The sequence below is a fragment of the Podarcis bocagei genome (genome assembly GCF_964188305.1).
Source record: "Podarcis bocagei genome assembly, chromosome: 11".
Taxonomy (NCBI): Eukaryota; Metazoa; Chordata; class Lepidosauria; order Squamata; family Lacertidae; genus Podarcis; species Podarcis bocagei.
This window is the reverse complement of record NC_138136.1, coordinates 37,767,323-37,794,479: the sequence shown is the minus strand read 5'-3', so window position 1 is coordinate 37,794,479 and position 27,157 is coordinate 37,767,323. Positions and strand designations below refer to the sequence as shown.

General features: G+C 40.8%; 2 protein-coding genes across 4 annotated transcripts in view; one reads left to right on the top strand and one right to left on the bottom strand.

Moving 5' to 3' along the window:
- SERINC5 (serine incorporator 5) overlaps positions 1–14,121 on the top strand; it is a 45,069-nt gene extending 30,948 nt beyond the window's left edge. Inside the window, exons 5-12 of one of the 2 annotated variants that reach the window (XM_081213028.1) lie at positions 1,944–2,037; positions 3,115–3,326; positions 4,645–4,740; positions 5,618–5,744; positions 7,253–7,319; positions 10,160–10,199; positions 12,894–13,038; positions 13,864–14,121. In XM_081213028.1, coding sequence (XP_081069154.1) covers positions 1,944–2,037; positions 3,115–3,326; positions 4,645–4,740; positions 5,618–5,744; positions 7,253–7,319; positions 10,160–10,199; positions 12,894–13,038; positions 13,864–14,011 — 929 coding nt within the window. In that variant the 3' untranslated portion in view covers positions 14,012–14,121. Of the gene's footprint in view, positions 1–1,943; positions 2,038–3,114; positions 3,327–4,644; positions 4,741–5,617; positions 5,745–7,252; positions 7,320–10,159; positions 10,200–12,890; positions 13,039–13,863 lie in introns of both variants that reach the window. The other variant, XM_081213027.1, reaches the window with a different exon arrangement.
- A 12,723-nt stretch (positions 14,122–26,844) lies between these two features.
- THBS4 (thrombospondin 4) overlaps positions 26,845–27,157 on the bottom strand; it is a 41,067-nt gene continuing 40,754 nt past the window's right edge. For both annotated transcript variants that reach the window (XM_081212722.1, XM_081212721.1), the window contains exon 22: positions 26,845–26,950. In XM_081212722.1, the coding sequence (XP_081068848.1) occupies positions 26,889–26,950 (62 nt within the window). In that variant the 3' untranslated portion in view covers positions 26,845–26,888. The remainder of the gene's footprint in view (positions 26,951–27,157) is intronic.

Sequence of the window (27,157 nt, the reverse complement as noted above, 5' to 3'; positions counted from 1 at the left end):
GCAGCAATTTCAGTTAAAGTCTCCCACAATTTCATTAGTTTCCAAATTGACAATGTCTAGTAGTGCAAAATTAGATTTCTTGCAGAGCTTTCATTTCATTATTGTAAGATCCTGTCTCTGAACAGCAGTTCTTATCAATTAAGATTATTTGTTGTTTGTCAGAAATGCTGGCAGATGGCAATCTCCAAATCCTCTAAGTCTAGGAGGAGGAAAATGCATGATGTAGAATATCCCAAGGCTTTAGAGATAAGAAGGTGCTTTTATTAACTAGTTTAGGCTGTATGCAATTGCGGGATATCTAATTAATTGTCCAAAGGATGAGACACTTTTTGAAAAATCAAGACATGAAGAAGGACAACTTTGAAGTCTGCAGCTCCATTCCCATTCACTTCCTTGCTTTTTCAGTCCACTAACTGGAGAGAGACTAATCATGTAAGAGCTGTTCGACAGTGGAATTTGCTGCCAAGGAGTGTGGTGGAGTCTCCTTCTTTGGAGGTCTTTAAGCAGAGGCTTGACAACCATATGTCAGGAGTGCTCTGATGGTGTTTCCTGCTTGGCAGGGGGTTGGACTCGATGGCCCTTGTGGTCTCTTCCAACTCTATGATTCTATGATTCTATGTTGGCGGAGCACATGTTACCAGGCCTTGTAATGAAGCTTAGCTGCACTGAGCATTCTCAATGGAGTAACACACAGCCCCGTCTTGCAGCCACTTTTGCATGCTTTTGTATGTGCATATCATTTAATTGGCTCTTTGATTTGAATACTTTTTAAAATGTGAGGACCTAAGCTGCATTGCTGAGATTTTGTGTGTGGTTTGCACAGAAAACAGTTGCTGATTAGATTGTCCCCACATATAATTTATATATTGAACAAAATGTTAATGTTGGTTTGCACTTCTCTTTCATTAAAAATATGCTGTGCGTGGTTTTGGAGTGCTAAGGAACAGTGTGCATACAATTATGAATCTGCCCTTTTGGTGGGAATACAGTAAACGCATCTAAATTTGAATCTGGGGGTAAACATCTGGTTTCAACCACAAACTGCTGTTTGGGGTTGTCTTATAAAGGCCCTTTGGGGCTCTTATGCTCCACTTTCTTTCGGCTCTAAGTATAGAAAGTCTAAATAAAGATTCTTAAGTATACAGTTTTGTATGTGCTACCCAATATAGTTTTAATTCTGGGTAGCTCTGCAAGAGAAATATTTTGCTGTTGAGTTGCCTTATTTTGAGTAATATTTATATCCTCCTTTGTGCTTATATGTCTTTTAAATAAAACTTTTAAAATGAAATATTTATTTAAAACGCATTTCCAAATGACTTAATGGTAAAAAAATCTCTAAACGGTATACAAAAATCCAACATAAAAACAAATTATAAAAACAGTTGTAACATTAAAAAAATAAAAATAAAACAGTACTTGTTTCCTACTTTGTTACATTGTTTTTAAATGCACGCTTTGTAATCTTAGTTTTGAGAATTATGGTAGTTGCAAAATGTTTTTAAATCCTCAGAATTTTAGATCTGATACTGCTTTATCCAACCAAACAATGCACATTCTGCTCTTCATGAAGTAGTGATTGCAGTCATATTCCAGTGTTGAAAATGTAAAATAGGAAGGAACATGGATCGGGGAGCCTGGGACTGTCTGGTGCTGCGGGACTCCAACTCCCATAATCTCTTGCAATTGGCCATGCTGCCTGAAACGGGTAGGAGCTGGAGTCCAGCAACATCAGACCACAGTTTTCCCATTCTTAGGCTAGTTGACAGAATCTTGGACCATCAGAAATCTGCCAGATACAATTTTGGAGTGCACTTTTTGTGAACCACTTTCTTTCGGACTTTTGCCATGAATTCATTGCTTAAAAAAAAAGAACCTGTATAGTGAATAAAATAATTCATTTATCTGAGTCAAAACTGACAATGCAACTCTTTACTGTCCTACAGCATGGCGTTATGTAGGTGCTGCAGGAGGGTTCCTCTTTATCCTCATTCAACTCATCCTGCTTGTAGAATTTGCCCACAAATGGAATAAGAACTGGTATGTATCTTGCACATGCATGCATTTGTCTGAGTTTTTATGTTGCCTTGAATAGCAACTGTGATCAAATTTAGTGTTTGTATCAGGGCATGAACTTTGGAAGAGAAAGAAACCTCTTGAGATTTCTGCATGATACTCAAATGCTGGGGGGGGGGGAGTACAGTGGTGCCTCACAAGACGAAAAGAATCCGTTCTGTGATTCTCTTCGTCTAGCGGTTTTTTCGTCTTGCGAAGCAAGCCCATTGACGGATTAGCGCTATTAGCGGCTTTTAGCGGCTTATCTGCTGATCGGATCAGCTGATAAGCGGCTTAGCAGCTTAGAAAAAGGGGGGGAGGGAAAAAAACCAGCAGGAACTCGCAAGACATTGTCGTCTTGCGAAGCAAGCCCATAGGAAATTCGTTTTGCGAAGCACCTCCAAATGGAAAACTCTTTCGTCTAGCGAGTTTTCCGTCTTGCGAGGCATTCGTCTTGCGGGGCACCACTGTATTTGCCTCTCTGAGGAGCCCTCAGCCCTTGTATGTGCTGACGATTGGTTGCTTCGTTGATGTGTGATAGGGTTTGTTGGTCCTGCGGTTGAGTGATTTTCACCTCCCCTACAAAAAAAGCTCAACAACTCTGGGCAATTTCCCCCCCCCCCATTTTCTCAATTTGGAGTCCCCCAAAAAAGAGGGGGCATCTTATACACGGAGAGATATGGTAGTTTTTATGCTTCCTGATAGATCCTGTTCTGTTTCATTCTGCTGGACCCAAATTCATTTTCATGGAACCAAGCACTGACTTTTCTAGCCTTGAAGGTTCATCCTATAGCTGGTCACAATTTACTGTATTTTAATCCCTCCAGACATGCATAGACCATATCAGTTTGTGAATCCTGTATGTAGTAGGCCATGCTCACTTCAAATAATTAAGACATGGCTTGTTCTTTTTTAGAAATATCCATTGTATTAAACAATATAAATACAGCAAATTTGCCCCATAATGAACTATCCTCATGAGGATACCTTTACAATGAATCCATAGACTTCATTTGCTTTCCCTTCAGCTAAATACATGCTGCCCTTTTCTTTCCCCAACAGGACATCTGGCACAAGGCACAATAAGCTCTGGTATGGCTCCTTAGCTCTCGTGACTCTCATTTTGTACTCCGTCGCTGTTGGAGCTCTGATTGTGATGGCTGTCTTTTACACACGTGCCGATGGCTGCAATTTTAACAAGATCCTGCTTGGAGTCAATGGCGGCTTGTGCTTGCTTATTTCAATGATAGCCATCTCGCCCTGTGTCCAAAACCGTAAGCAAGCTCTTTTGGTCTGGTATTACTTTAACTGGAACTACTGTTGATTTCCTTGGCCGTAACTGAACCTCAATAGTAGAATTATGCCTGCGTTTTGGGACTTGTCTGTTTGTTGCTGTCTCTGACCCAGCAGCTGAATTTCTGTTGTGTAAAATAATCTGCCAGCACCCACTGTCAATTCTGACAGCCCATCTGTATAAGACTGCTGCATAGCCCCATCAGGTCACAGCACTGCTGTGGCTTACCTGCATGCATCAATTTGCCATATGTATTGAAAGGAAGGACTGTAGCTTAGTTGCAGAGCACATCCTTGGCGTGCAGAGGGTCCCTAGATCAATTCCTGGCATCTCCAGTTAAAAAGGGATTGGATAGCAGATGCTGTTAAATGCATATTTCTGAGAACCACTGCCATGCTAGACTAGAGGAATGAATAGGCAGCGTCTAGAGGAATCTTTGCATTATTATTATTACTAACTTATGGGTTGGAGCCAGACTAACAGCACAATCCAAACTCAAGATCCACCAGGATGTGCAAGCTTAGAGTAGGCAGATCTTGGAGTGATGGGAGTAACTCTCTCAACCCAGCTGAACTGGAGCTAATCTGACTCAGCTGGCAGAATCTATGCCGGTGTAAAATCCCCAGAAAAATTCATTCTTGGGGTGAAGCAAGGAGAGACTTAAGCCAACCTCTGTCAGCAGAACTTAGAGCACCAAAAAGGTTGGTGTAAATCAAACTCAATTTTAAAGGTTTGTTTTCCTTTTACCAGACTTAGGCTGCCTCAGCTGATAGTAGCTCTGCTTCTGAACAAAATTTGGAATAGGGATAACTTACACCATCTTAATTTAAGCCAGGATAAATTTTGCCAGCTTCCTGTGCTTAGAATTACTTTATTAGTCATGCTTATAATAGACTCATCGAAATCAGTGAGACTTAAGTTAGTGATAGTTTCACAGAGGTTTTAAGTTCAATTCTCCTCTTGGCCATTTATGTCTTCTAAGACTTGTTTATCTACTTGAGCCTTTAATATCAAGCCTTTGGTGACAGAAAACATTCAGAGATGTAAATGAGTTAGGGTAACTCTGAATCCCCCTTCCCTTTTGATAGACCAGCTATGAGAGCAAATTGTAACGTGTCTCTTACTTGTCACTTTTGGAAAAATCTAATTCTAAAAATAATTTAAAAAAATCGTAGTAGGAAATAGTGGGTTAGATCTTTTTTGTTAAAAAAGAGAAGATACATTTTCATTCTCTCAAAGCTTTTCAAAAATGTTTTAAAACAATGATTATTAATAATATTCCTTTTTTTTAACTTTAGGTCAGCCACATTCTGGCTTGCTGCAGTCAGGCATTATCAGCTGCTATGTCATGTATCTCACCTTTTCATCTCTTTCAAGCAAACCACCAGAAACTAGTAAGTTTAGTTTGGATCAGGAATTATATGTGCATTTACACCAATGGTCTCTACTTCACTTGTTAGTACTGTATACCGTTGTAGTATTCATATCAGGACATGAATCTATCCTATATAGTTCAGGCTATGCCAGCCTTGCTTACCCTGGTCCCCTATAACTCTCATCATCTCTGATAATTGGCCCTGTTGGTTGAGGCTGAAGGAAACTGTAGGCTTAACTATCTGGAAGGCACCAGCAGGGGAAGATTAATGTATATATTTTAGCTTCAGCTGACACATAGAATGTAGAGTTTTCTTCTGTTTTATTTCTAGCAATTACAAAAAAAATATGAAATACTTTAATGTTTTGTTTGGAAAATGTTGTATGATTACTATTGGGGGGTTTATTTTTAGAATATGATGTGTCACTAACTGAAAAAAATGAGAAAGTATGTTTTGGGGGGTATAGAGCAGGGATGGGAAACCTATGACCTTCTAGGTGTTGTTGGACTCCAACTGCCATCAGCCCCAATCAGCATGGCCATTGGTTAGGGATGATGGGAATTGGAGTCCAGCAACATCTGGAACGCTGCAGTTTCCCACCCTTGGTGCAAGTGTAATAGCTGGTTATTGGGGTGAGTGGGGGAAAGTGGTGCTTTTCAGACCTTGCCATTTAGTCATAATGGCATGAATAAAAGTGAAGAATGAATGAATGAATGAAGCAAACTGTAAAATAGAAAAGAACAACAGCAAGTTTATCCTTTTCAGTAGTACACTGTGTTTCATTATGGATCATATAGATTTTATTAATTTAAAAATACAGTATTAGGATGTATCAAATCATATAACTGAAACATAAAATGAGCCATGCTAATTGTGAATATATATATATTTTAAGTCCTAGATGAGAATCAGAAGAACATCACGATCTGTGTACCTGAATTTAGCCAGGGGCTACAAACGGATGAAAACTTGGTGACTGGGCTGGGTACTGCCATCCTCTTCTGCTGCATTTTATATTCTTGGTATGTCTTGAGTTGCAGTTGTAATGAAGTATTCAAGTAAAATAGAATTAGAAAACTTGCATCAGTCTACTGTATTTGGCCCTACAATTGGCAGGAGAAGTCTTACTGGTGCTGCTGTCACTGGGTGCTGCCCAGTTTGTGCTGACCCATAGCAGGGCCTTCCTGGTGATGGATCCCCACTTGTTGAATATTCCCCTTCCCCACTGCGAAATGCATCTTTCCATCGTGGTTAACATTAAAACATTCCTGTTCACCCAGGCATCTGATAGTTGATTGTTCCTGGCAATCTTAGCTGGTTTTAAATGCTTTTAAATGTTCTTAATGGTTTTAGTTGTTTTTATCTAATTGTCTTGTTTTGCTTTGTTGTTTCCTATCATGTTTCCTATATGGGAGGATTGAGGGGGCAGAAATTTAACTAATAAATACTTTTGAGGGAGGTAGTAGTTATTATTTGGCACCATTTCAACATACAGTTTGATGTATGCTAAATGCAAATTGGAGTGTGTAAATTATGAAGCCACCATATACGTGAACAGTAAGGCAGGGAGTCCCCATCTATATGCTTGGGTCAGTACAGAGGTACCATCCTAAAGAGATGATGATACAATCTTTGTAGTTTAATTAGAGTCCATTAAGAGGCCATAATATTGCTGGTATTCTAATAGAAATTACTAGAGTCAAAATGTTTACACAGTGCATAGAGATCCATCATACCAGTATTATGTAATCTTCCTAATAGTGTTTCTCTAGTACAACGTGCACATTTTTTCCTTGCCTTGGTGTAAGAGGGCATTTACATACTGTTTCTCTCAAAGAACATGAATGAGTGAAATATGGCTCTAAAGTAGTACAAAACCTGTAAAACTGAAGTTTCCTCCCACTAGAGTGGTCTTTACAAAATCTGAATGGTATGTCTTTTTGGTGTGTAGTATGTTGATTTTGAAGAAACACTAAACTGGCTAAATATCTGCCCCCTTCATCTCGAAACCTCTAGTGGAAGATTGATTAAACCCAAGTTCCTGTGGGAAGAGTATGTCTGCCATGCTCATTCATATACAGATACAGGTTTTTACTGGGGCTGTGCACTAGTTTCAGCTGGTCCAAACCAAATTAGACCAATTTTGGGGTATCTGGTTTTGGGTTGGACCACCTGGAGCAATGCAGAGCTATCAGGAGGCGAAGCATTGGGTACAAAGACTGAAGGGATCTGTTTTGCTGTTTTGCCAGTGTGTTCCTTGTTTTCTCTTATGTCTGGCAAACTATTAGGAAACACCATTTCTGCAGAGGTTTCTGGTTGCAGCAGGAGTCTGTCTTCCCCAAAGGGTCAACTTCTATTAAACAATCCTTTTGGAGCTATCGGGCCTCCTCTGTTCCACTGAATTCATTTGGGACTAGTGCCTTCCAGAAATTATTCAACCTATTGTTAGAAAAGATGTCTCTTCAGCAAGGCTGCTTCTAAGAATGACGCATTCCCACTGATTAATTTCTGCTTTCCTGTTTGTGTCTAGCTTGACCTCAACAACGCGTGCAAGCTCTGAAGCCCTGAGAGGAATATATGCCACACCGGAAACTGAAGTGAGTTAACATTTTTCTTTGTTCTGCAGTATGTCTCTTTCTGCCAAATCCATGCACTCTTTCATGGAAAGTTCCATATGCTCCACACACACATTTGCAGTTTCCTCATTCGCATTTAAAAGATACTAGGTACAAGCATAACACATACTTGTTCTGCACAAAAACTCAGGGCTGTTTCAATATTATTGTAGAACACGATCGAATGTTGGCATTGTGGTGGTCACATTGAAAAAACTACAAACTATACCTGTCTTTGCTCTGCAAGATGTTTTTAAGCTTTGGTACTTGAGCTTTCTCCTCATAAGTCACTGATACCAAGCTCCTGTTATCTTTTAAGAACTGTAGTCCCCACAAAGCAGCTACAACCTGCTCCCCAAGTTCTCTGATGTGGCTAAAAGCTCCCAGGTTTCTTTGCCTGGATCTCGCTGGAAAAGTCTCACTTGCTCAAACTTACTGTTCTTACCTTTAGAGCTGCTACCTTGGTGGTGTGATGTCCCTCCCACAAAAGAAAAACCTTCTGCATAGCCAAACTTCCACATTACAGTGGTAACGCATGTATGCAAATGTCAGTCATGTGGTTTGACTGGATTTTGTGTTTAGTTCTTATGCCAGTGTATAACCAGTGGTGTAAGTTTCTAGGAGTTTGTGGTATTTAGCTGAAAATATGTTTAGGCAGTGCTGATCTCCAGTTGGAGGCAGGAACCTGAATTCAAGTGGTTATGCACAGGCTTAAGGAGAGTCATCTACACACAAAATTGCATATTTGCATTGTTGTAATTGCACCTTCTTTTTAAAAAGTTTGTTGTGCAATTCAAATAACTGAGGCTCATCTGGCAAATAAACATACCTTCAGAAAGTATAAACAATGAGGTGGGGAATCCTGTGTGCTTCAAAGTATGGGAGCTGCCTAGTCCTTGCTCCCCCATACACACACTCAGTAGTGTGGTAGGGGGAGTGAGTGAAAATTGTTTTATAGCAGGATCTGTCTACAGAAACTTGATGCATTACATAGTTCATAGAATTTATGCACTAGTGCGTTTTTAATGTGTGGCATGTTGCACTGGAGCCACCTGTGGAGCAGCAATTAATGTATTTTTTAAAATGGAATAATCTGAAGTGACAAAACTGGTCCAGTGTTCATTGTGGCGATGTCAAGTCTATACAGTATCTGGTCCACAACGTCACATTATACCATAGTTTTTAACACAAGTAGTGTACTGCTGCACATTGCTCAAATGTTCCCGAGTTACTCCTCCCCTACTAACCCTTCCCTGCACTGGGGAGGCTGGTTACATGTGAACTAGCACTTAGGGTTTGTTTCCCTCAAACAAGCTATGATTGGAAAGCTGAGGTTCGCTTTAAAATAAACTGTGGTTTAATGTGACTTGTGAACCAGTTCAGCATGCCAGATGTTCCCAGTGTAGATCAAATATGTTTGGAGTGACCAACTTCCTCTGATCCTTATTAAACATTTAGTGCAAAAATCTCAGGTTTGTTGTGCTAATAGAAGTTCTGAAAGCATTTAAAGTTAGAATAGTTTCAGATGGCAGCCAAAATACAGTACTTCAAAGAAATGACAGCTCCTTGTGTGGGGCTTTGGCAAAAATGTAAGCTGGCTTAGTTCTTGCCATCGCTATGCTGCCAGTTTTGTTCTAGCTAGTTCATTTGGCCTAGCAGCAGCCTGAAATGTTGGCCATGTGATTTAGCACGCCTGTCACTTGCAAGCAGCACTGTCAGGGAGTGCTCTTAAGTGTGTTGATTTTCCTTTTGCTGAGTGAGAGACAACACAGATGGATTCTGTCTGGGATGAGAGTCCAAGCTGCATGAGAGAGCCCTGAACCGTTGTACTAAAGTGGAGCATAATAGAATTACTTTTAGATCATTTGCTCTTAAAGAATGCTACAAGAACCATTGCATAGTAACATAAAGAAAAGGGTAGCAGCAGGCAGCTTATTGTGAGCTTCATTCTTCCCCATGACAGAAGGGCTTTTGTCTCCTGATTAGAAATGTAAACATAATTCTTCAGCTGCATCTGTTAAATAGGAAGCCTTTCTTGCATCTAAACTATAGACTGTTACCCACATTATGGAGAGCTCTTGGCATGCATGGCAACATTGCTAATTGGATCTCTCAAGAATTTGCAAGGCTTGAATGTCTGATAAATCTAACCATATATGTTGCTGTCTTAGACAACTGGAAGGCAAAAACTAGAGCAATTATCAAAAGTGTTTTAAATTTAAAACTCAAACTGTTATGGAAGCAATGCACAGAATTGAATTCCTACCTCAATAGCATTCGTTGAAAGTATTTTGCCTGTGCCTGTGTCAGACTTAAGCATTCAACCATGTGGTCAAAGGAAAATATTTTTTTAATGTAGGTTAATGGCAAATAAAGCAACATTCCTGTGCTGCCTGGAAAAATAATAATTTGTTTAGAATATCACAATGTGGTGCTTTTTGCATTTTTAAAGAATTGTGTTTGTCAGTGTACCTCTTTTACCCAATCTCAGGAGAAATCCAAAATACTCTCTCACTTTTAAACTATTTCATTATACTGTGTTGCTTTCAAAAATTTGTGCATTTATCATAACATTTGTGTGTGTGATGTTTTTTCTATATGAATTCTTGGTTTCCTGCCATCACCATTACTGAAGTCTTGCTATTTGACTTCATTACTTGCTAATGAAGTAATGAAGTCAAGTAATCTATGAAGTAATGAAGTCAAGTAGTCTAAATTTATTTTTTGTTGTTTTGATTGAAAGCCCCTCATGTTTCTGCATGTTTAATTGTTTCTGTCCCGGTAAATGAAGCCTTCTCTTGTTTTCTGTATTTATGGTATAGGTGGCTCGCTGCTGTTTCTGCTGTACTCCTGCTGAAGATGGTAGGAATTCATTCTTTCATGCAACTCTACTTCCATAGTGATACATACAATGGTACCTCGGGTTATGTACTGAATTTGTTCTGGAGGTCCGTTCTTAACCTGAAACTGTTCTTAATCTGAAGCACCACTTTAGCTAATGGGGACTCCTGCTACCGCCGCACCGCAGGAGCACAATTTCTGTTCTCATCCTGAAGCAAAGTTCTTAACCCGAGGTACTATTTCTGGGTTAGCGGAGTCTGTAACCTGAAGCATATGTAACCCGATGTACCACTGTACTACCTTGAAAAAGGGAGTGGGCTGCTTGTGTTTGTAGACCACTTCTTACCTTTTTGTGTAGTTTTTTTTGCATTGGAATGGACATTTCTCCCTAACTAGTGCTTGCTTTCTCTTGTGAGGTGAGGGATGCAAGAATAGACAGGAAATCTGTGGGGGCAGGGCATCCATTTCTCTGCCCCCTTTGATGCATAGAGACAGTTCAGTAAGAGGTAGTCAAAGTGTTTTCCCTGATGCATTTTGAGAACTTTCTGCACTTAGTAAATGGCAACAGCCAAACGATCCTTGGAATAGGAAGAGAGAGGTTGTGTGCGATTTGCCCAGTAAACCCAAGAATGCCGGCGATACAAATAGCTGTGTGACATATTCTGCTCAGAGCTAAAGGCTGTATACTCCAAATGCTGGCATAGGGCAACACTGTAAGAAACCTTAAATGCATGTAAAACACTTGTAAAACCAAAGACACATAGGTATTATGGAACACTTTCTATCGAAACGCATTCCATCTTCTCAAAGGGTGGGTTATTTTTATTTTACTTTTTAGATTTCACTGTGGTGTGTGGGGAAAGTAGATATGTATAACTACAGGGAAGAGAGTCGTGCAACTTAAAATAACAGTTGCAACCACAGGGATGTTAATTACAGGCACTGCTTTTCAAAGAGAGAGAACATCTGTGGATGGAAAATGGCATAGTTCTTTTCTTGCTTATGTGTTGGTGTGGTGCATATAGTAAGAGATTCAACTCCTGTTTTGACTTGTTCTGTTCAAACCATACCCATTCTAACATCGCTTGCTCTGCTCCCAAATAGTTCTATCTCCCAGTGATTCATGCCAGAGAGTGGGAAGAGGACGAGCACATTACAGCTGCCCCATCCAGTTTTGTTGCAAGCGTCACTTTTTTGTTCTGCAATACTCATAGTGTGCAAGCTCTCCTGAATGGGGAACTATATATAGCATGTGATTGCGTAAAGTTTCATGACAGCTGCAGTAATTTAATTGTTTGGGAAATTCCCAACCTTGCCTTTTTGAGGAGCATGTAAGTTTGTAAGAAAAGGCTGTGACTCATAGCTTTTGAGAGTCCCTGATAGGCACTCAAGTAGCAACAAGCCCCTCTTCCTACAGCTCCAGGCAATGGTTTCCAGAAGTCCAGATACTAGAGTACAAAATGTGTGAAGAGCATCATTTTCCAAAGGGATTGCACTTGAATAAGTTGCAGGTTTTGCTGGCAGGGCAGGCCCTTACTCATATTGGGCCACAGATCAGAAATATTTTTTCTGGCAAAAACTGTATTTCATACATATTCTATTCATTAACTGTGCTGTTTGCATGCATTCTCTTCTCTGAAATCTATTCCCGAATACAAACAGTAACTTACGATGCTGTGTTGAATCTGGGAAGATGAACTGAGCACCAGGCTGGGAGCTCTTGTCACCATAAATTGACAAATAAATGCTTCAAGCAGAGAAAGGCAATAGCACAGTAATAGAGCATAGCATTTGCATGCAAAAGTTCCCAGGCTCAGTTATTGTAGCCCCCCAGTCAGACTGGCAAAGGCTTCCCCATTCTAGTGGAAGCCTCCCTTGGATCCTAGATCCCTCTGCTTACAACTGCAGGTCTCCATTATTCTCAGAATATGACATTACCTCAAAATCATTTGATCTCCAGCCTGACAGCAGTGTGCCTGCCTAGCCTTCACATCAAGCTATAGACTTGGTTCTCTTGTATTTTTGCTCCCCCACACCTTATGTCTCCTCCTCAGCCTGGGTTGTGCTTACTTCACCTGTCTAGAAGTTTGAAGTTCCTACATTCCACCTTCAGTAGGGAGCTTTTACCTCCATGTCACACAAGTGCAAGTTGCTTTGGAAAATCCACTAATGGGAGTTTTACCATTAGCTGAATGACACTGTTGGATACAAGCCAATGTAATCTTCAATTACATTGTACAACAATGAATATTGCAGAAGACAAAGCAGACAAAATACACCAGTTACTCTCAGACAGGAAAACTGAGTCAACAGTAATAAACTCACACCTTTGAGTTCATTTGAACCCAAAGCCCTGCCATAATAGAAAGAGCTTTAGTTTTATATCTTTTCATATCAGGAAGGAGCCAAACAAACATCCTCAGTCAAAACATTTCTTAAATTAAAATGCAACTTTTTCCCTTGGTTACATTCAGTACCTTGATTCTTCTTGGCCCAGAATAACAAGACCAGTGTCTTCCTTAGGAAAGTCCATTTTAAATATAATTAATTTCCCAAAGACTATAATAAGTATGTTCGCTTGTGCTTTTGTATGACCTGAAAGATGAGTGCTCTTCCTAAAATCTGCTTGTTTTTCAAAGTAAATGAGTGGTGTTGAAGATTTAGGCCTGAACCAAATCTTAACATTTTTCTTATATGTGTTTGGTTTCACAGCAGATGTTGAAGAGCCTATTGGCAGAAAGAGTGGCCAGAGAGTAATTTATGATGAAAAGAAAGGGACTGTATACAGCTATGCTTATTTCCACTTTGTGTTCTTCCTGGCTTCTCTCTATGTGATGATGACAGTCACCCACTGGTTTCAGTAAGTCACATTCTTGGAGTAAAGGGTTATAGCACTGAGTGGGTATGCTACCATAGTGGCTTGGTGCTCAACAGGATATTCCTGGCTAAATCTCAGCTTACCCACAAACCTACTTTGTCTTAGTCTCACCCCTCTGCTTCCCTGCGGTATGGGGCTAATAATACTGGCCTGTCTTGCAAGGCTGTTGTGAAGATTAATATGTAATTAATATATATGCAGCACTTGAAATGTGCAATATAAATTATAACCATTGTTTTGTGTTATGTGTATTTAATATCCTGTCCTTGGTGAAGTTAGCTTGTCATGATTTGAATGGTGATAAACTTAGCTTACATTTGAACATGTCAAAGCACTGCAACACGTGAATGAAACTGTAGAACTTCTAACAAAAATATTCAACTTATTAACATCAGTTTCATTTCCAGAAGACTGAAGATTAGCCAATGTGATACAAATTAAAAATATATTAAGGGGCAGGAAATAAGTAAATTGCATGACCCACCAGTCTAATTTCTGGCCCTGCTAAATTGGTTAAATGATTAAGCATGAGTAAGAGTGTGATCCAAGAACCTTTTCCTGAAGTAAGCCCCATTGAATTCAGAACATTTCTGAGCAAATATGCATAGGGTTGCACTGTAGCTAGAATGATTAAACAAAGAATAATGAAATGAACCTTGCAGAAGATGAAATTATTTATTGAAATTCCACCTCACTTTTCTCAGCATGGTTTCTGCAAAACGGAGTCCTGCCTTATCAGCCTTTTATAATATCAACAAATGGGTTAGCCAACTCATTTACACCCATCTCTTATTTTTATCTTTCTAGTTATGAAAGTGCTGCAATTGAAAAATTCTTTGCTGGAACCTGGTCAATATTCTGGATTAAGATGGCTTCCTGTTGGGTGTGTGTCCTCCTCTACGTTTGGACTCTTCTGGCTCCTTTCTGCTGCCCAACTAGAGGATTCTCAGTGTGAAGCTGTTTCTGGTACAAGTCCATCAGCTTAGGGAATGGCAAAATAAATCTGCGTACTAGCTATCCTAACCTTGATGTTTAGGATACTACATTAACTCTTATGAAATCACACATGTAGAGTCTGGTTTTGAAAACTTATTTACATTACGTAAATTAAGAGAGCCTGGAGAACAAGTTTAGTTAAAAGTGGCACCTCAGTCTGGAAGTCAAAAGTTATGGATTCTCTTAAACATAATTGGTGATAAGACTGATGCTGACATGTTACAGTCCTCGCAGACATTGATCCCCACTTTTTTTGTTGACAAAGAAACCAAACCCGTAGATAAAATTACAAAATGGAACTTAAAACTTCACTGGGATGAAGATGTTGTCATGGGTGGGAACGACATCAGCTTGAGGGCTTTTTTTTCTCTATTAGATGCTCTTAGTAAATTATTGGAAATGTAGATTGTGGGTGAAAAGGATTTGTGGATATAGAAATATTTATTTATGCTATTAATGAAAGGCACCTTTATGAATCACTGGGTAACATGATGTAGAATCTGAAAACCTGACTAGGATGCAAGACACTGTAAAGGTTGGTGCAATTGAAAGTTGTTATGAGTCACTCTGGGAGTGAATGCATCTAATAAAATATTCAGAACAGAAGCAGTGAGCAACAAAATACAGTGGTGCCCCGCAAGACGAATGCCTCGCAAGACGGAAAACTCGCTAGACGAAAGAGTTTTCCGTTTTGGAGGTGCTTCGCAAAACGAATTTTCTATGGGCTTGCTTCGCAAGACGACAATGTCTTGCGAGTTCCTGCTGGTTTTTTTTCCTCCCCCCCCCCCTTTTGCTAAGCCGCTTATCAGCTGATCCGATCAGCAGATAAGCCGCTAATAGCGCTAATCCGCTAATCCTTCAATGGGCTTGCTTCGCAAGACGAAAAAACCGCTAGACGAAGAGAATCACAGAACGGATTCTTTTCGTCTTGCGAGGCACCACTGTACAAATCTGCCTATAGCTAGCCTAGTAAGTATGGAGAGTTTCCCTTTTATTGCAGGGGTTGTTAAGAGTCTACAATGTGTAAACTTATTTAAAACTGTGATCTAATAGAGTTTAAGAAATCAGGTAAATACTTATATTGTAAAGTAGCCGTACCCTGAAAAATAATCGGGAATGTTCAGAATTTGTTTACAGCAGTTTCTTTTTTAAAAAAATCATCACTTTTTTGATCCCAGATTTCATCCCTAAATACGTTTTGATGTGATTATTTTATATCAATTATGGATAGAGGATTACAAGGAGACAAAGCAAATTTAACTCACTGTAATATCTTCTATTTCCCATGCCTACCAAAGTCCGCTTAGTGAGTTTTTCTTTACTAGGATCAGAACTAACTTTTTGCAAGCCCTTATATGTGAGTGGAGTAATGTTGCAAGAGAAATGATAATGATTACAAGGGGGTCATAACTATTTAGTGGACAAAGCCTGCAATCCTATACACACTTACCTGGAAGTAAGAGCCATATAATAAAATAGGTCTAGATTCTGAGTAACCATGCCTCAAATTGCGCTGTGTACTATTTTAATCAATAATGAAAGGGCTTTCGTGCTTCACATATTAGCATATTGCTCTTTAGATTCATTTTAATGTTAATGCATGCCAGTGTCTCCGATGAAAATTAATGGCAGCAATTTAAGTAGTAACATTGTGCTAACTGTGAAGCTAGCTGTGGTATCTCAACTGCCACGTTCCAGTAAGTTGTTTTGTTTAAAAAAGCAAATCAATGTAGTTCAATTGTTAAAACAAAAAGTGCATGAGTAGTGGTTGTGTGGCCCACCTAGGAAATGCTCTAATGCTTTGGCTATTGTATTAACTGCAACAGCTGCTTTTGTTTAATATTTCCTAATAATTGGAGATGGCAGCCATCTGTCATTGACAGAGGAGTGCTGCTTTTCAGAGTAATGAAGACTCCTTAAACTTCAGTTCCAAGGTTTGAACCAACAGATATGGTCACTTTTCCTGTTTTATCTTGCTTAATTAGTTACTTATTTTTCCCCTACTAGTTTATGCAGGGCTTAGTGAGTTCTATAGGGCTGGTTGGCATGCATATATAGAGGAGCTGCACGTTACCAGGGCTTTGTTGATTGAACATTCTGAAGCAGAAAGCATCAGCAAAATCCTAAAGCAGCTTAATAGGAGAAATTGATCCAATCGGGGGAAGCTCAGTTTTCACCAGCCAGATCTTTGAGGCACCTGTTTTTACTGTAATGAATTCAGCTTCTGTGTTTAAAGCTAGGGTGGCTAACCTGTTGGACTCTACCTCCCATGGGGACCAGCTGGCCTGGCCCACAGGCAGGGATGATTGGAGTTGTGGTCTTGCAGGATCTCGAGGGCCAAATGGTAGCAACCCTTGGTTTAAAGAGAGTGATAACATGCTTTGGAACACCAGTCTCCATGTTTCCTCAGATTACTTGAGAATTTGTTTTTCTCTAATCAAACAGAACAGCCTTTGCTTTTTCAAGCAAGCCTTTTCTAATTGATGCTACTTTAATTAAGTTCTGGATATTGGACCACTGTGAACCCCTAGATGTCATCAGTCTCTTTATATTAAATGTTCTTGAAAAAATTTATGGGGCTTTCATTCTCTCAAACCTTTGAGAGTGGTACACACAATGGAAGAGTTTTAAGGCTTATTAGACAGCATAGTGTCTTGCCTTTTGAGTGTGCTTAAAAGGGCAGCTGGGATAAGCTCAGGAAGAGGAAATGGTGCTACTGTTTAAAAGTGACCTTTATCATCTCCAGGACTTGCTAGAATAATTCCTTGGAGACTTCACTAGCCTCTGTATTCTGATGTTTGGAGAGAGAGAGAAATGAACCCTTTAATGAAACAATAGCAAATGTAAACTGCAAATGGCAAAGAGATGTAAAATGCTGGTGCTCAAATATGACCCTGCGAAAGGGAACCCCAGGGACCATTTAAAAATGTACTGAATTTCTTACACTACTGACTCCTTTCCTTACTTAATGTGTCTTTGTACTTTATAATCTGAAGAACAGCACTCAAAATAAGAATGCTTCATGCATAAAGATGAGGGGACAGAATTATGTCCAATTGTTTACAACCCTTTTATTGTGCGATAACAGAGTTGGCATGTTGGGTTATTTGTTTTTCCATGTGGCTTTTAAAGGCCTTAAATCCACTGACCTTTCTAATAACCATGGCTAACAATGCAGCTCACACTATCCAGCATCTATTTGTGCTACTAAGTGCTTTATCACGAAATTATAACTGAGAAAAAATGTTATATATATATATATATCTCCTGGATTTTCTTAAAACCTATTCAGTTGACTTTTCCTGTAAAATCAGTGTGTGATAATTCTCATAATTCACAAGTCATTTAAACTAGATTTGCAAAAACTACATTGTCAAATTTGAAATCTTTCTAGCATTGAAATGCCCACTTTAAAGAACTGTTTAGTTTGGGCTACAGCAGCACTCAGACCACCTGCTTTTGCCAAAGAATTCTCCTACAGAAATTAAGAATATTGTGAAAAGGTAGAGGAAAATCCATTAAATGTCCACAATAAACCTTATGCTTTATTTTACTGTGTGTGAAATAAACTATTAAATGTTTCTTGGCAGTGTTTGAAAGCAACGAAAGTGTGGGGCACAATCTGTTGGGAAGATCTCTTGTACAAGCTGTTGATATGAATGGCAGCTATGCAGGAGCTCAGATTCCAGTCTGTACCCATTCATTTCAATAAGGCTTCCACACAAAACTTCCTGGTGGGGTTGTAACCAAGCAGCCCATGCTCTCTCCAAATGTCCCACCAACTTTTAATATTCTAACTCTCTAAGTGTTCCTTTTATATATTTTTATCTGCAATGTTTTTTCATGTCAGTTTTAAGGAATGAATTAAGAATAGAACATAATTCATAATGGGTTTTTTAAAGATTTTCAATTTTTAAAGGTTTTTTTTATACAATCTTGTTCTTTTTTCAATTTCGGGGAGGAGGGAGTTCAGAATTGTAGCTCAAAGAGGTTACCGTCTGAGTCATGTAACTTGTAGCAGTTTTAAGACTATATGGATTTGTTGGTTTTTTTAGTTGTTTGAGAGAACTCTTAAGTGTAAAACAAGCATTGTGTATGGTTTTTAAAGCATTTTGTTGGGTTTTCTAGGAATATTGAAAAAGTATTATAGATGTAATTGTTTAACTGGCCAATAAAGTATCCTTTGTTTAAAATTGCAATGGTTTTTTTTCCTTTAACGTCTCCTCCAGACTGTATGTATTTTATGGGACTCATACTGGAAATTTAGGTTTGAGCAAATGAAGTAGGTGAGAATGCTCTTACCCTGGCATAACAAATCCGCTTTAAAAAAACCCACAAAACCTGACTTTTTGCAGGTTGGAATGTCCTGATACCTAGAAATCCATTTTGATCAGTTAGTTTAAAGCTGCTATACCATTTCAGCTTTCATTAAGTGGTCAATGAATTTATTTATTACATTTCTATACTGCCCTTCATCTGAAGTTCACAAAGCAGTTTATAACATAAGCGCAGAAAAACATAATAACAAAACCAATAAGTTGCCCCAAATGGTACTGATGGTGCCCAGAAGACCCTGGCTCACTGAGAATGTCCCTCACTCATTAACCATTGTTCCTTGTTCAGTCCAATATCTAGGTGCTGTGTTTCATCAAATATTTCTTCCAGGTGTGTATCACCGCATTGATGCTGTGTCTTAGGGGACTTACAGGGTGAGTGGATGGGGAACAAGATTCCAAAGCCTGCTCTTGGGTACGTTCAAAATTAAATAGCAATGGTTGTGCTAGCAGGAGAAGCTAGTGCAACAAGACTGTTCCCTGCTACCCCCCTCCCCCATCTGCCTTCTCAGTTGGCTCTGGAAGGTCAGGAAGATCCTCAGAACAGCATTGAGTGGGTGGGAGGAGAAAAACTTGCTGCCTAAATGATTATATTCATGTGCTGTTCAATTCCATTCCAAATACATAACAATGCATTCCCAGAGCAACCAGTCAGCCTTACACTGGCAAAAAGAATAATGCTGAAACCCAGGTTGAGACAATATGTTGATTCTATACTGTGCCAATTTAAAAAATATATATATTCCCATGATTAGATGCCTGGTTTTTCAAAAGCATATATAATACATTTATTTTTTCCTATGTTCCTTGTGCTCCTTGGATAGCATTGTTGTTGTTTAGTCGTGTCCGACTCTTCGTGACCCCATAGACCAGAGCACGCCAGGCACTCCTGTCTTCCACTGCCTCCCGCAGTTTGGTCAAACTCATGCTGGTAGCTTCGAGAACACTGTCTACTCATCTTGTCCTCTGTCGTCCCCTTCTCCTTGTGCCCTCCATCTTTCCCAACATCAGGGTCTTTTCCAGGGAGTCTTCTCTTCTCATGAGGTGGCCAAAGTATTGGAACCTCAGCTTCACGGTCTGTCCTTCCAGTGAGCACTCAGGGCTGGTTTCCTTAAGAATGGATCGGTTTGATCTTCTTGCAGTCCAGGGACTCTCAAGAGTCTCCTCCAGCACCATAATTCAAAAGCATCAATTCTTCGGCAATCAGCCAAAAACCATAGCTTTAACTATACGGACCTTTGTTGGCAAGTTGATTTCTCTGCTTTTTAAGATGCTTTAGATAATTAGATACTTAGCTTTCTGACTCTCTTTATAGTAGTAAACGATGGATGACCTATAATTTATGCATATTTTAAAAAAATTATATGAATGAGTTAATGTCAGCGAGCTACAATCTAGGATGCATTAAATGTTGTACCTACATACCTGCACCTCTGCTCACAAGGATGGGGGCAGATCTTAGGGCCTTCCAGATGTAGCATGGCTGGTAGATGAAGTTGTCGTCCTTCAGAGATAGTTAATTACAGGTTCCCCATCCCTGTTTCAGCTGTTGTGGGGGATTCTATGGATGGGAAAACACACCCACCTGCCAAAAGGCAATATTCTTTTAAGAGCAGACCCATTGAAAATAATGGAGATAGCTAAGTTAGCTCCATGGATTTCAGTAGGGCTACAACTATTCCACCAGGCTGCAGAGCAGAGGGAGAGAAAATGGAGGGCTCTGCCCAAGAGGTCTGTTGCCTTTGGCCCTCCTACAGCCCAGCCACAGCCATTCCCCCAGCTGCTACCCATGCAGCTGCCACCCCACCTGGTTGCTATCAGAGATGTAACTTTAAGGTGGAGCTTCCACACATCCAAGATTTCAAAGGCAGAAGTGACGTCCGGAAGGCGGTGGCTCGGCCTAGATCTTCAGCAAGTAAACCAAGAAATCACATCATTTTGGCACAACTTTTGGGTTTTCCTTTAAAAAAACCTCAACAATTTCAGTGGTTTCCTCAACAAGCGCAACTCTACTCTAAGTGCAGGAGTCTTTTGGCTGAAAAGGGTGGGGAGCAAAAGTGCTTTCCTCACATAATTATTTATTTAAAGTCCTATAGTAAAAAGGAAAGCAGATTTTTTTTTTAATTGATAAAGCATTGATAAAATCTTCAGAAGTATACTAAATTATGAAAAAAAATATGTATTCAGCTATACATGCTGATTCTCAAAGCAGAGATTGCCACCTAGTGGACAACTAAACCCCATATGCTCAGAAATCCATCCCCTTCAAATCGTTGGAGAGTCGAAGAGATATTACAATAAATCTTGGACTAATTTTCATTAGCAGCAGATGAGGTGGTTAATTAACCATAGCTCAATAGTATAGGTTTGCATGAAGAAAGTTCCCTGTGACGTCCCTGGCATTCCTGTCCCAAGCAGGACAGGAAGAGATTGCTGACTGAAGCTCCTCAGACACTTCCAGTCAGTGCAGGCAGTACTAAGCTTGATAGACAAATGGTCGTATTTTGGTAAAAGGCAGCTTCCTATGGTCCTGTGTTGGACTGTACCTCTTCAGAGGCAGGGGGCAGTTTACAGGCTTGAATGTTCCTCAAGTAAAGGAAAGGAAGTCTCTCATACATAGAAATCTAGCCTGCCACAGAAAAGATGACTAGAGTAGCCTAGAACTCCTTCACATGGTTTGCTCCTCAGTACAAACACCTAGAAGGCTGTCACATGAGACCACATTAACAATCCAGTTTTACCACCTAAACTGCCATTAGGAAGAACAGGATATTTGTTTCTTTGGTGCTTGGACCTTTTACACTTTAATGTATAAAATATGGTAGCTGGAGTCTGAATCTCAAGTATATGGCTGAAACTATGGTGTTATCAATGTATCGGAATGGAAATTTTAATCCAGTTATTACTTTAAAATAAGAAAAGACAAAAATGAACCTGAAAAATAAAAGGTGTTTTGATGAGTCCTGAAGGTCAAGAAGAAGTGAGGGGAACCACTTCTCTTTGGCATAGGCAAATAAAGTTAAACATCAATTTGAACTGAAGAATTGCAACTGAACTTTTAGATGGGGGAGTCAATTTAAAACTGTCCAGCTGGTAGCCCTACAGAAGGGGCTTTTGTCTGCAGACTTTCCTCAGCTCAATAGAACCTCTGTCTACTCAAGGCCTACTCAAGACCATTTCTCCTTCAGCCAAGCCATCCAGAGTTGCCTCAGAGCAACCCATAATCTGTTCATAGACCCCCTGCTTGCCCTACAGATTTATTTTATTAAATCATTTGGCTAAGGTTTTCACATTCTTCTTTGGTCAGCACCTACATACATCCTGATGTCTGACTCAGCCTTCTCCTAAAGTAATTTGTGCCACAGTGAGAGCCATAGGAATGCTTTACATACAGTGGTACCTCGGGTTACAGACGCTTCAGGTTACATGATTTCGGGTTGCGCACCACACCAAACCCGGAAGTACCAGAACAGGTTATTTCCAGGTTTTGGCGCGCACACATGTGCAGACGCACTAAATTGTGTTTTGCGCAAGCACAGAAGTGCCGAATCACAACCCGTGCATGCACAGGCACGACGCTGCGGGTTGCGAACGTGCCTCCCACATGGATCACGTTCGCAACCCAAGGTTCCACTGTACTAATTTGTTAATTTGACAGACACAGGCTGTGTACATGCTTCTGTTTGCTCTGCATCCAGTGAACTCTCACTGCTAGTTTGAGAAGCACTGTACACACATTAGTCACAACCCATACCTATTCAGTTGTTTCTTAAGAAATACTGCTTTTTGATGCACTTCCCTGCCCCCCAGCCAGCTTCATTCAAAAATGAGGAAAAAGAATGACCGCATTGTTTAAGCCAGTGATGTGTACACTGCCTTAAAACTACAAGCCTTTAGGGCAGGGGAGGACTTAACAAAGGCAGTTTTAACTGCCTCATCCCAACATCCTGCTGGCCTCTCACAGGCAGGGTGAAAAAATGGAGAGCTCTGCTTTCCTCCATCTGTTTCCGGCCTAAAATAATAACACTATTTCCCACCCACCTACCTACTTCCTCACTCATTGAAGAGGATCAGTGGCACTCAAAAGCATGTGTATGTTTTATTCTAGTTTGGGGCAGAGGGAGTGCTGGGGGTAAGGTAGGCTTGGGATCCCGACTGCTTCCTGGAACACTCCCCAGCACACCCCCATTTGGATGTCGTAAGTAGGTTGGCTGGTGATTCAGAGGAACTGGTCTTGTTATTGTGGTTGTTATGTACTGAGTTGAATAGGATCCAAAAGGCAGCAGTCTGATTGGTCCTAGAACAATAGGATTCAGAATGCAGAGTTTGATTGGTCCAAAGGAGCCACCCAATCCAGCTCCAGGTGGAAGGGAATCCGCAACCTGATTGGTCTACAGGAGAATCCTGGAATTAGCCAATCACGTGGGGCCCATTGTGTAAATAATGTATATAAGGCAGACATTCTGGGGGAAGTTCTCATTCCTCCTCACCACTATGAGCTGAATAAAGAGCATGAAATCCACTCTTGACTCTGAGTATATTTCAATGGTGGAGGTTGGCTCCAGCATTAGGTAGTTCTCTTTGACATCAGAGCTCTGTCTCTGATGCGAGAGGTCATTTAATATATCCTATGGCCAGTGCCATTTTTCTAGAAAAAGAGGTGTCGGCACTCATCATGAGTGCTTCCCTTGTACTCTTATAATAGCAATGGCGCCCACCTGAGAAGTGCCAGAACTGAGTTTCGGCTGGAAAAACCCCCTGCCAATGGCCACTGACTACCCTCCAGAATTCCACATAAAAATGGAGACATTCTATTAACGTGATGATTTCTGCCCTTTTTCACTAGGGCAGTCGCTCATGTGCAGTAGCCTCCATGTGCAAAACTTAAAACCACATCACAGGAAACACTAGTTTTTAACCATTTGTTATGGCAAAAATGCATCAGGAAGTCTTTACAAGCCACAAATAAGGTATGAATTTGCCCACAGTGATTAGCAACCTAAAATAAACAAGCATCATGTTTTCCATTTAAAGTACTGACTTCTAATCGCTGCTGCTTTTACAAACAACTGAATGTGATACTACCCTGGAGAGTTTTTAAAAAAAGTTTTTAGAGAATCAGACTTTCAAACATGTGCTACTTATGCTACATGGTCATTGTAAGTAAATTGTTATACCTAGCAAGCAAAATAACAATATAATAGATATTTGTTCTATATATTCTTGTGCTCTCTTCTGTTCTATTTATTGGACATACTTAAATGATGTATTTTTTAAAAAAACTAGTTTCTCGTTATTTTAGTCAGGTTTGTTTTTAAGCTAATGGGTAATATTCAACTAAGTTCTACCCAGAGTAGAAATTGAAATTAGTACAACTACCTGAATCATGTTTGTTCATTTTAAGTGATCTACTCTTTTAATGGATCTACTCATATTGCTGCCGGGCTTACTTCCGGGTAGACATGCATAGGATAGCACTAAGTTTCACAAGTCAATTTCCCCCCTGTAATCAGACTCTTCCATAGCCAAATGGGAGCATCTGCCCACGGCTATTCGAGCCACGAGAAGATGATGACCAGTGAAAGACTCCACTATGCTGCATAGTGAAGTGGAAGTTGAACAAGTAAATATCTTTTCAAGCTGTGGTGCAAAGCTTGTAGCTGTCCAGGGCATATGCAAAACATCCTGCACAGATACCCTTGTGGGTCTTAGGCCTTTCCTCCCACAGTACATGGCTATCAAAAGTCTGCACTTAGCAGCTGTTTCAGCACTCAGCAAGCTGGCTGACTTCATGTGAAAATAATGTTGGCTACAGTTCGTGCCTTTGAAGCCAATGGGGGCCAGATGGTTCTCGGCATGGAAGCAAGGTTTAGGTAAAAGATAATGGGGTTTAGGCAGCAGCCACAAGACAAACCCAATTACTAGCAGAATTGCTTGCCTGATATGTTGCTCACCCAATAGTGCAAAAACCTCAAGTACATTTAAGTGGTACATCAGAATTGCATCAGCCAACAATTTTGCTCCAGCTTGCTCCTCCTCCCAAACAGCTGACGGGTGGGAATTTAGTTTCTTTAAAGGTCTGCAGCCCTAGCTGTTGAATCTGGCTGGGGAATTGTGATCAGAGCAGCAGCTTGTACGTATAGCTACCGGTACTTTATCCAGTATCCGGGGCAAGCCTAAGACAATTTGCTGTGAGACAGAGCAGCACATGGTGCTTCTCACCCACCACCTCCAAGATAACACAGTACCAGAGGTCAGTTCAATAATTGGGGAACCTGAGGCTGAAAATACCACAAATACCCCCCCTCTCTCCCTAGCAGGAAAAGAAATCCAAAAACCATAAACTAAAATAGCAACTGACTGCCCTTTTCATGAAAGCCATCATCAGATACCTGAAGCAGCCATTTAATTCCTGTCTGCTGGTAGTTAGCCCTGCAAGCAGGTGATATGGACCCTGGCTTCCAGTTGCTTGTGTGGATAAGGCAGCACTGAGGTCTCCGCAGAGGAAGACATGGGGTGAAAAGCACAGGCCTGTTCAGGCATTATGTAATGTAAAACATGAGCAGGGAATGCTTCAAGAGTGCATGAAAGCTCCACCCCCCCCCCATTGCATAGCTGTCAACTTACAGATTTGAAAATAAGGGAGCAGCAGCCTCGAAAATAAGGGAGCAGCAGCCAAAATAAGGGATTTTCCCACCACAGGTATGTTCAACTTCTGAGCCCCTCCATGCCAAAGGCAGAAAGCCTAGCCAGCAGCCAAACAAAGCCTCAAGCGGTGGTTACCACAGCACAGCAACCTGGCAAAGGGCAAGGAAAACCACCGTCACCTCTCCACTGGGAAGCGCTGAGCAAAGGCGAGTCCCCAGGCAACGTGGCCGATTTGATCGGCACAAGGCATGCAAGCTCCACACCCCCAGTCATTCTTAGACTCCTTACTGGGTGAGCAACGCAGCCAAGCAACACAGTTGGAGCCTCCTTCCTCCCTGGCCGGCAGGCAGGGAGGGAGAGGAGCTGCTTCCTTTGAAACCCGGGAAATTTAAGGGACATCATCAATAAGGGACAGCAGCGGGACACAGCGCTGGGATGCAGGGCTTTCCCGCCAAATAAGGGACGGTTGACAGCTATGCACCATTGCCACGTGTATCAGTCCCGGCATACTCCACGCAGTTGGGGACCTTGCCTTATCAGGGTTTCTGATCCTATGGAGGCCTCTAAGCACATTCAGTGAAACGCACTTAGAAGCTGGCCTTGGTAAGTGGGGGCTGGTGCATGCAGGAATGTTGAGGGCAGGGCTGGCCTGTAGGCCCCCAACACCCCCTGCACGTGCTTACATTTCCTGTTCGGACAGAACACCGAAATAGGGCTTACCTGTTACGTACACAGCCTCGGCTCCATGTTGTTGTTTTAAATGAGAAGCTACTGTGGCAGAGGGAAATAATAAAATAATAATAATAATAATAATATCTTTATTGTCATTGCCCCCTCTCGGGGACAACGAAATTACTTGTCTGCTCCATCCACCCAGGTAGGGCACTCCACACAAAATCAAAACAACTATAAAAACACTAATTAAAACAATACAGTCTAACACAGCAAGGAAATTTGGAATGGAGAATGAACTGGGGGAGGGAAGAGGCGCTTAACCCTTTCCTGCCTCCTTTCCGCCCTTGCTTTCAACAATTCCCTGCCCCCAGCTCAACTTCAATTATGCACTTGCAACACATGACTAAGATGCTGTTGAGGGGAAGGAGGAGGAAGGAAACCATGAGAGTAAATTTGGAGTGGGAAAAATGGGTTAAGTACCCGCTCTGTTCTATACTTCTGTTTTATAAGCAGCTTTTTTGTTTGTTATAAAGGAGGCAATGAGAAAGCTTTCAGCACATGTTTTTGTGTGACATGTAATTAGCCTATTTATTTCTGTTTATTTACAGCAGGAGGGGGGAACCTCAGACCCAAATGCAGGCCCCCCCAGCTTCCCTATTTGCTCCTCAAGACTTTCACAAGACCACATGACCTCTCACAATGCCACACTTCACACCAGCCCCGCTCTGTGCTTCTGCCTGGCTGGATTGTGTCCCTGAACTGCTACAATGCCTCCAGCTTACCTGGATGGAATGAGATGACAGTAGGTGGCTGCTTGTTGAAACTGCTGTGGCTGGAAGGCTGCCCTACTGTGCAGGAGGAAGCAGCGCATGCGTTGCTCCATCCACTTTTGCGTCCAGCATATGGTCCCCAGAAGACATCCCATGAGGGAATGTGGCCCCGTCTGATAAAGAAGATTCCCCACCCCTGATTTACAGGAACAAACCAATCAGCTGGACCCTAAATGTTTTAACTTTAAAAAAGAAATTCAACCCTAAATGACCCCCCCCACCCTATTCTGTCTATGGTGTGCTATCTTTACACCAATAATGACAAGCGTAGTGTGGACTTGCACCAAAAAAAAGCCGTATAAGAATTTAATATACATTGCTTTATTGTTTGCCAAAGCAGCTTGTATTCTTAAATATCTCCAACTCCATATTGCTGAGCCTGAAATTCTTGGAAGTCCTCTGGGATAGTATCTAAAAACAAGAAACAGAAGACACATGATTAGTCTTTACTCTTGGTATGAAACTCATGCGCATTTTATTTTCAAAGTTCAGGTTAAGAGCTGGTGCCTGCTTATTACACACAGCTGTAACTTTTTTTTTAGAAGTTCTGTTTTACAGCTGGATTAATTAAATATGAGTGTGGTCTCTACAGGGGGGAAAGCACACCGTAAGGCCAGC